Here is a 14,064-nt window from a genome sequence, read left to right as displayed (position 1 = left end):
TTATTATATCCTTTTCTTTTAAACCAAAAATGGTAAATAAAATAGAAAAAGAGACTATAATCCACCTCCCACCCCCACCCCCACGCCCCAGTAGTCAAGGAAAAGGTTTTATGAAAAAGTCAGCTTTAGAATGCCAAGGCTCTGTGTGTATTTCAATCCGAGGCATTGCTGATGGAGAAGATTCTCCTGAGATTTCCTACTGTAAGAATGTGTCGGTTCTAGAAATAAGTACAGCTATTACAACCAAATCTACTAGCAGACTAAATAATTAATTGAAGCGTTGCTCTTTGACCCTTGAAAAGTCCAGTAGGGACACGTTTATAGTAATAATACCTCCGAATGAGCCCTTGTCAAATATTCATTTAGTGGTTAATGTGAGCCATTTTCCCCTGGGACTGTCTGTAATACCAGCTTCCCAGCATTGGCAAGAAACCTTGCTAATCTACTACAGCTCAGCAAAATATTTTAACGCTCTTTATTTAAAGTATGGGGGGGTGCAGGGAGAGAAGAAATTGCAGAGGGAACAAACTATAATCTCATCCTTCTGCACATTTCTATTCATCGTAAAAAGGTTAACAAAACATTAAATTCATCCTTTTGACTGTGAACGGAATGGTTTTAGTGAGCAGAATAATAACCTGAGGAAAGAACTGAACACTCAACAACCAACTTTAGCATTGGGAGATGATCATCTCTGGGCAACCTTATGGGTTTACCCCCTTTTTGGAAATCATGTTACAATTAAAATATTGTATGTTCAGTATTGATCTAGCCATGAAACTACACATCTGGGGGAACCATTTCACCCAATCAAATGAGTAATGAAATATGTATCATTTTCCTCAAATGCAGTTTATCAAAAGGATTTATATTTGCAAACAAAATATTTTGGCTTTCATTTGGTTAGGAGATAAAAAGGGATGGGAGGGGAAATGGGAGTTCTCTTGTTCTATGCAGGCGGTAACAATCACTCAAAACTACTGCAACTTCCTACAATATTGCTTTCTTCCCTCTTGCAAAATATTTGAACTTGAGCATTTTGCCAAAAAGTTGTTGCTTTTTTTAGTCTGATTTTGTGGGCTTTTTTTTTTTTCTTAAGGAAGTTTAGGCGCAGCGCAATTACTCTAAACCCTAATACATATTTCTAATAATCTCTGTTTTTCAAATATATACACTCCATAGAGTTGATTGGCTCAAATTCCGGGAATATTCTCCCCACCCCCAGCAAGATCATTTGGATCTTTATTCAAAGTTTCTTTTATTCGTATGTGTGAGCAAGAACTGGCGAATGTGCTCATTACCACGTGAATAATCCGTATATGCATTACAATGGCTGGCCAGGCCGGGGGAAATTCTTTTAGAGTCTCTGCATTAATTAGGGGGGGAAATGCCTCACTTAGAATTGGGAACTGGCATAATAATTGTCCTTTCCCAGTACAATATTACTCTAAAAGTGAAGATTAAAAAAAAAAAAAGAATAAATAAAAACCAACAAACACTTAAAATAAAGCAAGCCACATGAAATAAAAATACAGAAAATATGAGGCTATCCCCAGCTGAGCCCAGAATTAACATTAGCAACACCACGAGAAAGAAATACTTTCTCGGAAAAAGAGAAGATGCAAACCAACGGGATGAGCTAACATAGTGGCTGCAGCCAGTACTTCACTCAAGCAAGGGTGGAAGGCGCAGCCGGATTCCAACTTCTCCAAAGTTGTAGCAAGTTGACACAACAAGCCCTTGAAATTGTGGGAGGGAAACCCCCGCTCTTAAGAATGAGGAACCTAGGTTTCTGGTCCCCTTCGGTGGGGGAAGAAGAGCGAGGTAAGTAGTGAATAAAAGAAAAGTCCCGGAGTGGGTCTTACAGATTCTCTGGCTGCGCCAAGCGCGCAGGTCGGTTGTGATTCAGAAACATCTCTAATTCAAAGATTACGGCGATTCCCCAACTTTTCCGCTCCCAGTGAGGACAACTACAGTCTTTCTTTACCTTTCCTAAGGCAAAAGAAAACAACAAATCCAATCTTGTTTTCCCACCCCTTTACCCCTCCCCCTACTTCTCTACTACTGTAGTAAAACATGGTTAACAGATCAAAAGCACAATCATCTCCAAATGTGATTAGACCGGACAAAGTAAAATATCTACCTCAGAGTTGATTGTTTTCTTCTTTAATATGGCTGTTGCCTGGCTTCTCTTTTGCTTGTTATCAGCTGCACAGATTATCCGATTTGGGGCTACAGGCTTGGACCCGCGCTGCCAATTTAAGAAATGGAATTCGTGGAGGGAGAGAAAGGAAAAAAGAAAATAAATAATAATAATAAATAGCCATAAGTCAGGGAGTTTTGCAAGACGCTCTTTGGTTTCCCTCGCCCCTAAACTGGAAAAATGTGGAGGAGAAAGTTTATGAAGTCAAGGAACAAAGAAAGCAAACCACTTGTTTCTTCTCAGACAATAGCAGGGCCAGAGTAATCCAAACACCCACCCAGCAGATGAGCACTTTGCTTGTCTAGTTTGCAATTATTCTGATACAAGAAGCATCATTTTCCCCTATAACCACGTTTCCAAAGGGCCATTGTGCTGCGAAAAAAACGAAAACAAAACCAGCCAACCTGGTTCTGACTTGGCTCAATACCCCATCTGCTAAGCTACATGAAAATTTTCAGAATTGACTCTTTTCTGGCAACAAGTGGCACAAATCAGTTTAAGTCCCCATCGTGCTTATTCATGCTGCTTAGAAAAGGAGGGGGTGGATTTACAATATATGTCCCTAGTTTCTATTTTGGAAATGACAGGAGCATTTCTATTTTTTAAGAGTACTTATTCAATTAATCATCCAGCCATTTATTTGTTGCAGTTAACATTAACACATGTTACTGGACTAGAATACCAAGGTTTTAGATACTTTGCTTTCTTGGCTGAGCACAGTATATTCCCCAAGGAGCTGGTTATAATCAGTGTTATCCAAATAAATGAAAGACTCAAGCATAATTTCAGTGTCCATATTTCAAAAATTTATTTATCTCAAACTGTGCATAATGGAGTAAAAACTTAAGTTGAAAATGTACCTGTTATAAGGATGGTATTAGTTCAAATATATACATGGATTCTCGGCAGACTGATTGAATAATACAGAGCCGAATCTTTAAAATACAACTACGGAAAATAAAAGGGGGAAAAACCTTAAAATATCACAATAAATTTACAGAAATATTACAAACCATAAGAAAATATTTCAAACACAGTAATTTCATGTTTTTATCTGAACAAAATGGAAAGTTGGAAAACAAAAGCTATTATAAATTACCAACGATGTCAACCTGCATGGCCATTTTTGTTTGTAACAGTAAGTTTAAAAAAAAAAATTTAGTACAATCTAAAACTTTTGCCCCTGTAAAGAAGACCACGGAGATGGTTTTGCCAATACTTATTCTAATTTTCCTTTTGTACAATTTTTAAACAATTAAAGTGTCCAAATCTGAATTTTCTTTTCCTTCCACGTTTGCAACTGTCCTAAATTTCAGCTGCAGAATCAAAATTCAGCAAGAAGCCTCTCCTTGAAAAATATTGGCAAATTCTCAGCTTATAAACAATGGACATTTTGATTGCCATGTTTATCTCGATAAATACTGTACAAAAGTTGCTTGCAAATATTAAAACATTTTTTCGTCGCTTGGAGACTAGCTCTAAATATTATTGGTAAAGACTTTTGCAAACTTTCTGCAAAGCTCCTACCGTATCACTAGAACTTTTAAAAAGTTTTGCGTAGTTTTCTTTCCTCCAGATCTATACAAGGTCCATTCCCTCACCCTCCCCACCCCACCCACCCACGGTTTTCTCTGTACAAAAATAGTCCCCCAAAAAGAAGTCCAGGATCTCTCATAAAAGTTTTCTTGCCGGCATCGCGGTTTTTGCGTGAGCGCGGATGGGATTAGTGTTCTCTTTTGCAGCTGTCATTTGCTGTGGGTAATGACTTTTTGTTTTTTGAGCGTACCGGATTTTTCTCCAGGCTGTTACTTACTTACTCTCCTCCCATTCCCTCTTTTTCTTTGAAAATTTCTTCCCTCTCCCCCTCCAGTTCACTGTCCGGCCCTCACATGTGCGAGAGAGGCAGTGTGCCGTTAATGGCCGTGCCCGGCACCGGGCCGCTCTGGTAGTGCTGGGACATGTGAAGTCTGCTGGGGGCGGCGGGCTCCGGCACCTCGGCGCCGGGGAGGTACATGCTGATCATGTCCCGGAGGTCCCCGGCCTGGCAGGGCGCCCTGGAGTGGGAGGAAGAGGTAACCACGGGGGGGCTGGAGCTGGCCTCGGACTTGACCACCGAGCCCATGGAGCCAAGCGCCATGCCAGGGGTGCCCTGCTGCGAGTAGGACATGCTGTAGGTGGGCGAGCCGTTCATGTAGGTCTGAGAGCTGGTCATGGAGTTGTACTGCAGGGCACTCACGTCGTAGCGGTGCATGGGCTGCATCTGAGCGGCGCCGTGCGCGTTGAGGCCCGGGTGCTGTGGGTAGCCCAGCTGGTCCTGCATCATGCTGTAGCTGCCGTTGCTCCAGCCGTTCATGTGCGCGTAGCTGTCCATGCGTTGGTTCACGCCCGCGCCGAGGCCGGCGCCCACCCCGACCCCGCTCGCCATGCTGTTGCCGCCCGGGGCCAGCAGCCCTCCCGGCAGCGTGTACTTATCCTTCTTCATGAGCGTCTTGGTTTTCCGCCGGGGCCGGTATTTATAATCCGGGTGCTCCTTCATGTGCAGCGCTCGCAGCCGCTTGGCCTCGTCGATAAACGGCCGCTTTTCCGTCTCCGACAAAAGTTTCCACTCGGCGCCCAGACGCTTGCTGATCTCCGAGTTGTGCATCTTGGGGTTCTCTTGGGCCATCTTGCGCCGCTGCCCGCGGGACCACACCATGAAGGCGTTCATGGGCCGCTTGACGCGGTCCGGGCTGTTCTTCTGATTGCCGCCCGCCGCCGCCGCGGTGGAGTTGCCGCCGCCGCCGCCGCCGCCGCCCCCCGAAGTTTGCTGCGGGCCCGGCGGCTTCAGCTCCGTCTCCATCATGTTGTACATGCGGGCGCTGTGCGCGGGCCCGGCCCGCCGGCGGCCGCCGACCCTCGGCCCGGCCGGGACTTTGGGGGGCCCGCGGGCGGGGGGAGAGGTGGAGGGGAGGCGGGCGGGGGTGTCGGGAGCGCAGGGCTCCGCGAGGAAAATCAGCCGAAGAATAATTTGGGGGAGGAAAAGAGAGAGAGGCAAACTGGAATCAGGATCAAAAAAGTGCTTCCCTCCTCTTCTGGCCGATCCTGCCGCCGCCGCCGATGATTGTTATTATTATTTTTTGGAAAGGCTTAAGCCTGGGGCTCAAACTTCTCTCTCTTTCTTTCTCTCTCCTCTTCTTTCTCTCAGTCCTAGTCTTAAAGAGGCAGCAAACTACTTTCCCCCTTTTGCAAACACTCTCTTCTCTGCCTTGACAACTCCTGATACTTTTTTGAACAAGTTAATAGACAACCATCCATGTGACGGGGGCTGTCAGGGAATAAATGGGTTTCCAGCGACCAATCAGCGCGCGGCGGCTCCTCCACTCGAGCCCAGCCTCGCCGCCCGGTTTTGCATGAAAGGGGGCGGGGCCTGCCGCGCCGCGGGCTGCGCGGGGGAGGCGGGGGGGGAGGAGGGAGGGGGAGGCGGCTCCCACAGCCAGCCTGCCAGCCACTGAGAAACCTTTGTATCCCCTCTCGCAGCAACAGGTCACACCACACGCCTTTTCGAAGGAAGTGGGTAAACAGCACTAAGACTACGACTTTTTTCTTCTTTAGACTTAATCTTGATTTACTTTTTGGTGCGCGCCGCTGAAATGAGGAAGGGGCGCGAGAAGCTGAGGTGTGGGGGTGGGGCAGGGCAGAAAGGGTGGTTCGGGGCGACTGTCCTACTAGTACTTCAGGGAACCGGCCGTGCTGGAGTTGGTGTGTCATTGTTCTCCCGCTGCCCCGCTCACTTCCCCCCAGCGCCAGCCGCTCTAGGGCTTCTCCCCAACCTGGCTCTTCGCTTGCCCCTATTCCCTCCACGACTGCCGATGCTCGCTCACCCTCTTCTCACACTGTCCCGACAAGAAGTTAGGAGGCTGAAAGCTGTGTCCTCAGAACCCTCCTTGCTTCCACATAATTTGCTCTATTTAAAAAGTAAATCCTGCTCGGAAAGTGCGGCCGCCTCTAGAGCTGAGGCTAGGCCGGGACTGGGTAAACTGCCGAGTCCACGCTCTTCCCTACCCTACTCAGCGCTCCAGGCAGGAAACCACAGCTTGGCCCTCACCCCCGCCACATCTCCCACCCGTCTTTCTCCACTCGGGCGGTGCCAAGGTATGCGCGTCCTCTCTCCCCATTCTCCTCCTTAGCCTCCCCCACGGAGGGATCCCAGTGGTGCCGCTTTCCAGAGAGCGCAGGGGAAGAAAGATCAACAGAAGGACGCTCAGAAGTACAGGCTATGGGGGAGGGTAATCTCAACTTCCTGGCATCCCAGGGCACGGCTTGGAGGTGGCTTTTGAGCCGCACTCACAAACTCCCTCCCACGCAGAGTTCCCAGGACTCAAGCACGACCAGCCCCGGCATTTCCCCCAGTGACTTCTACAGCAGTGGCCGCATCGCCCCGGCCGCCTAGGCCTGGGGCTGCTCTCGGAGGGGCCTCCGGGCCTGGGAGGCGGGGGTGGTGCTTGCTCTCCAGGCACAGGTGCAGGCCGCGCAAGCAGGAAGAAGGCGACCAGGACTAGGGAAGGGGGTAGCCCAGCAAGGCTGGGGCTAGAGGAGGATGGGATGGGGGCGGGGGTAGGGGCTCAGGAATCCTGCCCTCCCAGGACCCAGGAGAGTAATTTTAGCCGCTCTCCCATTGTCCCGACGTAAAGATTTCAATAGGTAGGCGCTCAATGCGCAGAGCAATGGCAGCACGTCCGTTACAAATAGGTAGTTTTGTTTCTCTTGTTGTCGCTACACGGAGTCAAACAAAGCCCCGTCTAAGTTTCCTTCCACTCTCTTGTTGGGATCTTTGTGGCTAAAATGCACTTGACTACAAAGCGTGGGGGGGGGGGGGAGAAAAAAAAACCCTGATGCCATTTCTTTTTTTATAAAGGGCTTAAACCATCAGAGTTACTTATTTTCTTTCTTCTGTAACACTCTCTCCGCCCCCCTCCTCCCCTGATCTACCCTTACTCACCCTAAGAAAATGTACTGAATAGTATCTGTCGGCCATGTTCCATTTATTATCTTTACAAAACTGTGCATTGTTTTGTTCCTTACTAACCTCCTTCCCATAACCGTCCCCCCACCCCCCTTCCCCTCCAACTTCTCCAATCCCTGCCTTCCCAGGCTTTTCTGTTTTTGTCAAAGTTAAGATAAGCATATCCACTGGAAACCCAGAAAAGTTGTGAAAAAGAATCTAGCAGACTTTTCTCAATAAATCATTATTTCCAGTCAACCTCTTCTACCTCCTTCCCTCCTCTAGCAGTTTCTCTCTTTTTCTCCTAAGTTATGATTCGTTTTAGTTACTGGGAACCCGGGAAGGATAAGACTAGCCTTCTGGAAACGCATAAGTATATGGCATTCTTCAAAATAAAGTAGTGTCTTCTGTTTATTCGAGGTGTAATATTAAGCTAAACATGGACCTGAAGAGTAGGAAAGAGAAAAGGTTGAGAGGATCTGGAGAAGGGAAAGCGGCCACCGGCTTTTCAGCGCGTCTGGTTTCAGGGATGTGGCTGGTGCGCCCCCTACTGGTGAATTCGCTTTCCCAAGACTATTGCTTTTACCTTTAAAAGAAGGTGTTTGGAAATAATTGAAGGAAAAAAAAATGAGGGGGATGGGAGGAAGATCAAACTAATTACACATAATCTAAACAAAAGAAAAGTTAACATATCATATAAGCTATGGAAGCAAATCATAAGAATCAGATTTAATTTGCTTAACTTAGAAAGGTACTTATAACCTCGAGATAAGTGGGAGGTTAAACCATGGGAAAAAATAGGTACAAATTATGAGATTCAACATATGAATGAATTATGATTGTCCAGACGCCTTGGAGGGCAGATCAAGCATTCACTTTATGATTGTGAATGCATTGGTCTGCACTTAATAGCATTATTTGGAAAACTAAATAAAAGCTTAGAGATAATTAAGATGGAAGAAGAAGAAGAAGAAGAAAAAAAAAAAAACCAAGGGGTTGGTGTGGATAACAGTGGTGTACGTGTATTAAAATAAATATTAATAACGGATAGTTATAGAAGCAAATGTTCTAGAAGCAAACCTCTCTCTCCCAAGGGTGGTAGTAAGAGGCACACATTTTTTCTTGGTATGATATATAATAGCTTTTACACATTCTCAGATGCATGTGTTTGTGCCTGAACTCTATAATAATGCATTTAAGAGGTTAAAGGGGCTGGCTAGGTCTTTTGTTAATTGCTTTTATCATATAAATAAGCTATGGAAATACATTACAATTGTGTTATCATTGGTTGCATTTATTTACAGCTTTATTTTAATTAAGCCTGCTGTACTTATCAAGGCAATAAACTAACTGTGGCTGGCATTTATGCATAATAATGTGCTATGAAAATAAGATTAAAGAAGATGGTGATAGCAGAAACAATTTTCTCATTAGATTTTTTAGAACATATGCATTAAAAAAATCAGATCACCGGCCACTCTATTTCAATCCAGCACCATCACTGGGCCCTAAATATAATAATAACTATAACAATCATAATAGATGACAGAAGCAGCACTGTTTTAGGTTTATAACAGACGGCTACAGTACTAATAACAATACACCATTGACTACTGGGGAATCAAAATAAGACTTGGAAGAGGGTGCTTCATCCTCGGAGAATTTAAAATGTTGCCATTGGCACAATTTATGAAAATTGAAAGTGCTTAATCCAAAGAGAGTTAACATTTCCCTTCATTGGGCAGAAAAAGCTGTATACTTTCAGAGTAAGATTAGAAATTAAGAACAAAAATGCTTAACTCCCAGGATATTCTGATTTGATTTTGTTTTATTATAGGTCCTAACCCGAAGTCCTTAACTGATTAAGTGTAAATTTTATTAAAAAAATTTTGGCATTGATATTTCTCTCCTAAACTCCCCTCATCCTTCCTCAAGTATTATATCTGAAGCCAACTAACAATTTTGTGGAGATAGGGGGCTGTAGACTTATTTTTTCTTCTTAGTGGCAAATAGAGGTTTAACTTGCAGTAATTAGGTGAGAACTAGCCAAGCATCTTACTATTATGATGCTTGTTAAAAAACGCTTCTTTTCTGCATCTGCATTTGAGTGTGTTCCCCTCCTCTCTTAATCTTCTTATGGAAATGAAGGCAAACGGCAGGGAACCTGCAGTCTTGGAGAATGTCCTTGTTAACTGGAATTTCTCAGCATTGCTAATTAGCAGAGTTTGACGACCACCAGTATTGGGGGGAAAGCTCTGTTTAACCACTCACAAACCATTCCGAGGAAGAGCAGACTAATTTTATTTTGTAATTAAAATCTGAAAAGGGCCCTATTTGACAGTTAGGGCTATGAGAGTTTTATCTCCCCGTGAAATAATTACTGCCTTGATAACTCAATTTTCTGAAAAATGTCAACTGTAGGCTCCAAAAGTTTTAATTTCATTACGTAAGGAGAAAAAGAGAGAAAAATAGGAGAAACTGTACAGAAAGGCTTTCTAATTCTGGAACTGGTTAAATATATTAGGAGCCAGATTTGACCAAATGAAGGTTTTTTTTCTTTTCTTTTCTTTTCTTTTTCTTTTTTTTTTTTTTTTTGCCATGTTTCCTTCGGATCCTAACCTTCCAGCCAGTTCCAGTGAAAGTGACAATAGCAGTGATCATGCTGCAGTGAAAGAGATCACACCAGCAGTGTGGAAAGAGGCAAATAAAACTAGAAAGAGAAGTACGGCAACCCAAGAAGAATTCCAGATTTTAAAAACCAAAAGTAAAGGGAGATTTCGATGTTTGGGACAATGCTGGTGCAATCTGGTGAGATAAGATTTCATTGATGTTTATCCCCTAACACAAGAAAAAAGAAAGCTGAGAATTAGAGTAGGGAAACTAGCATAGCCAATTTTTAAAATGTGTCCTTCTCCCCTCTAAATCGCAAAAAACCCTCAGTCACACCAAACTGGATCCTGCCACAAAACTTCCAGAATGATCAACACTTAATTCCCCAAGATTTATGAAACAAACATAGACAAATGGAGGTAAAGAAAGGTATTAGAGGGTTTCTTTTCCTTAGAAAAGCATCATATATTTCCCAAAAATAATCAATCAAACTTAAGCTGGAAAAAGTTAGAATATTCAAAGTAAGAGCAAAATTTAGAACAGAATTGTACTGGTAGCAAACTTCATTTGCTTCAGCCTGTGAAGGATTCCGCACAGGAAATCCTAGAGGGGATACTTCAATTTTTATTAAGCAGTTTTCAGAATGATGGAAACTCTTTCATCTACATTTCCTCCATTTTCTTCATATTGCCAAACTTGTCAGATTTTGGAAGTGTGAAGGATTATTGACAGGAATAGCAACAATAAATGTTTCTAGCAGAAACTGAGAACAAGCATATACCTTTATCCCGTTTTATTTACTAAGGCATAGATATGCATATGGATGCAAGTCAAATTAGACAGTTTAAAATTGCTTAATCATATTTTTTTCTTCTTGTCTGTCCTTTCAGCACCTTGCCTTTAATTTCCAGAAGTGGTATTACACATAACAAATGAACAAGGGGATAGCAAATGCTATTTCAGTCCAGACCCAATTTCACCAAATAATTTCACTCAAGAGCTGTAAGGACCCTTGAAACCTAAGGAATGCAGAGCTGCTCTGCATTCAGCTCCTTTTTTATACTCATTCTCTTTCATCTAATTCCCACTGATGAAATAAATACATTTTTAAAAGAACTCAATAGTTAGAAAACTAAATATATTTCTTCTTGCAAATTATAGCAACAAAAGTAATATATAATCATTTGTGTATGTCTTCAGGGTTATATATAATAATCATCATATTGCTTATAATATTATATATGTACATCCTTCATACATTCCAGCTCAAATATTTTCTGGAAAAGGGACTTTACACTTCACAATTTCATTTCCATTTCTGAATTATCAAGCAATTTTAACACAAGATTCTGTCTCTGCACTGCAGCTGTTGTCCAGGGAAAAATTCAGTGTGCCCATTAAATAATCTAATTACTTAAATAGAAAATCCCTTTTAAAAGAGACAAACAAATTTTGAAGAGCTGCCACCAGTGGTTTTCACCTGCATTGAAAAAAAATGATTTTGATATTAAAATTTAGGAGAAGGGAATGAAAAACAAATATACAAACCCTGGCAAACAGATTACCAGGAACTGCAAGTGGCCCAAAAAACACATAAGCCTTTCCACACCTCAAAATCGTTGCTTAGGAGTCTAAATACATATTTCCCTGATTGACCACACTATCTTGTGCAATTAATCATACCAGAGGAACAAGGCTTCCGTAGGATCCTAATTTTCCAGTGATTGAGATTGTTACCCTCATTTTAGGAAAAAGGCGGTTATTTCAAATTCTCCAACCATGATTATTTCATTTAGTTGTGACCACAAATTTTGTGTGAAAAACAAACCTAAGCCTTCCTTAAGGTTTCTCTAGACCATATTAAATGACATGTAAGTGACAGCCCAGTGACTGTTGGCACCAGCAATCCACCAAGCAGAGGGATTGTCTTTCCCTTAGCCTGATCTCTTAGCAATGGGATTCTATTTTCCCTCTGGAGATCTCATGGTGCATACTGCTCCTGTGTTACCTGCAAGTCCCCTTTCTGGAAGTACAATCAGACATAATTCAAACTCACAAAAAGTGATAACTCAACTATTTCAGAAGGCAGAGGTTTCTGGCATTCCCAAAAGCAAATCAAGGAAAGAAAGATGTTCTTAACGTGTGAATGAGGGACAGGAGTACTATCAAAGGAAAAGGGGAAAAGACTTTCACCTGTTCATAAGAAAAGAAGCTGAAAGCAAACCATTAAAAAAAAAAAATCACCCTACAATCACCATCAGCTCTAAACAAAACTATTACCCACTTTTTCTCCAAGATTTGCAGCTTCTTCTAGCCCTGGAAAGTGCTCTGAATGGAAGTGTACACCCATCCTGGGCGGGCTGGCATCCTCAAGGCCTCCCATTGACATCTGGAGCCCTCTCCTAAAAGCTCTTCTGCTCTCAAAAGAAATGTCTGAAACGTCTGCCTTCCCAGGGGCCCACTTCTGCTCACCCCCTTGCACCCCGCTTCCAGCCCAGGCTCAGGTGGAGTTGGGCTTCCAAACTCATCCCAATGGAATTCTCAGATCGGTAGCCTGTTAATCTTTAAAGGCTCCTTCGGAGCTAGGGCTCTGACTTTTATCTCCCCTGCCACCCTTCCTCCCTTTTTCTAGGCTCTCCCCACTCCTCTTCCCTCCTTCCCCCCACCCTTAATTTGAAGATCATTGACACGATAGACTGTAATGAGTCCTTCAGCAACTGTTATGATCTACAGTGACAATCTCTGCACCTAATTCACAGATTATTGACAAGCACTGTGGGCTCAATGGTGTCAAGTTGTACTTGTAGTTTCAACACCTTTCAGCAACCCACGTAGCAGCTGGGCCCTGGATTAGGACCAAAGTCTGGCAGCACTGATCTGCTAGCCCGAGTGGGGGAGAGATGAGTGTCTGTCTATACTCAGTTCCTTCAAACTGGATTGGGCCTCCTCCCTGATGCCTTGTCTGTCTCAGGGTTGGATCAAGGAAACTAAAGGATCTTAAAAGTTTGAAGACAAAGTAAAAGAGCAAACTTAATAATAAGTGAGGGTTCATTCTTCAATCTCAGTTTTAATAATCATTTTCTCACCTCCAAAGAGCTACCAAACTCCAAGCCCCATACACTGGCTTTCAGAGTGAGGCTTGGTTCACTAGTAAATGTATGAGGGATGGAGGGGATAGGGGGCTGAGGACTTAGCACTGAGTGGGCCCAAAGCTAGGTTGGCCCATTCTCCTGGATCGCCCTCAGAATCAGGCAAGACTGACTACTTACAAAGCAGGGCGCCCAGCCAACAGGAGCGGGCTCAGGCCTGGACACTGGGACCAGAGACCAAAAACGCCCGCCCCGCCCCTGAAGGGTGCTTTGCTGCTGTGGAGAAAACGCGGCGGGTTGCCAGCGTTGTGGCTTTGCCTGCTACTAAGGAGTCATTCATTCACTGCCCCTCCCCAGCCCCCAAAGATGGAAGAGCTGCCTTCCTGCTGGCCGCCGTAGGGCGTGAGATTCCAGCAGGGGCTGAGGCCGCCTGAAACCACAGAAATGACACTGTGCTGGGAGAGCTGGGTGGTATTCCCAGGCCTAGGCCACCCACTTGTTTAGTTCTTTTTCCTAAACTAGGGGTTGAGCTTTCTCCCTGGGCCCTGGGAAGTTGGGGGCTCACTGCCTGCCTGCCAGCAGCCAGGTGTGGCTTCTACCCTTGCCTTCACCCTACATGTTTTGACCCCCCTCCACCGGTGAAGAAGAGGTGGGGCAAAATCTCAGCCTCTACATTTGCAAATTCTACATCACTTCAGAATAGCAAGTATATTCAGCTGGTCCCTTCCAAGAGCCTGCTGCCTTTGACCTCCCCAAAGCCACAGGCAGCCTTGAACAGTGGCTGTCAGAGCACCGTTTGTCACCTTACCAGGGTTGGCACCAAAATTGGCCCAGGACTTAATATTTCTTCAGTGGGGACTAGTCTTTTGGTGAAGGGAAGGGGAGGGTCTGTCTTCAGCAGGGAATCCCGCTTACCCATCATTTCGATAGGATTCCAGGTAAAAAAACTGATTAAAAGCCTTGATTCTTTTCCCGCCACTATATCCAGATTCACTTATTGAAAAACTTAAGCTGAGATTCGATTCTGGTATCAGACGGAGAAAACATCTCTCATCTCAATGAACAGAAATTTCCCTGAAAACACAATCTCAGATGCACAGATTGTAGGAGGTGGGAGAAATAAACATAAAAACAACTTATGTAGCCACAGTATTAAATATTTTAAAAAGTTATTGTGTTAT

At 44.0% G+C, this 14,064-nt stretch overlaps 1 protein-coding gene and 1 long non-coding RNA gene across 2 annotated transcripts in view; both read right to left on the bottom strand.

Moving 5' to 3' along the window:
• Positions 1-2,123: 2,123 nt before the first annotated feature.
• Positions 2,124-14,064, bottom strand: part of LOC116282260 (uncharacterized) — a 93,419-nt gene continuing 81,478 nt past the window's right edge. Inside the window, exon 4 of the long non-coding RNA XR_012072914.1 lies at positions 2,124-2,251. This is a non-coding gene — a long non-coding RNA (uncharacterized lncRNA). The remainder of the gene's footprint in view (positions 2,252-14,064) is intronic.
• SOX2 (SRY-box transcription factor 2) lies at positions 2,987-5,494 on the bottom strand. The gene has a single exon (XM_006201067.3). It carries the CDS (start codon positions 5,052-5,054, stop codon positions 4,089-4,091), a length of 966 nt encoding a protein of 321 aa, XP_006201129.2. The 5' UTR covers positions 5,055-5,494; the 3' UTR covers positions 2,987-4,088.

This window comes from Vicugna pacos, chromosome 1, assembly GCF_048564905.1.
Source record: "Vicugna pacos chromosome 1, VicPac4, whole genome shotgun sequence".
NCBI lineage: Eukaryota > Metazoa > Chordata > Mammalia > Artiodactyla > Camelidae > Vicugna > Vicugna pacos.
This window is presented reverse-complemented; position numbering and strand designations above follow the sequence as displayed.

Bases quoted from the DNA above. Each gene is read 5' to 3' on its own strand.
- SOX2 (XM_006201067.3), bottom strand. From the start codon at position 5,054: ATGTACAACATGATGGAGACGGAGCTGAAGCCGCCGGGCCCGCAGCAA.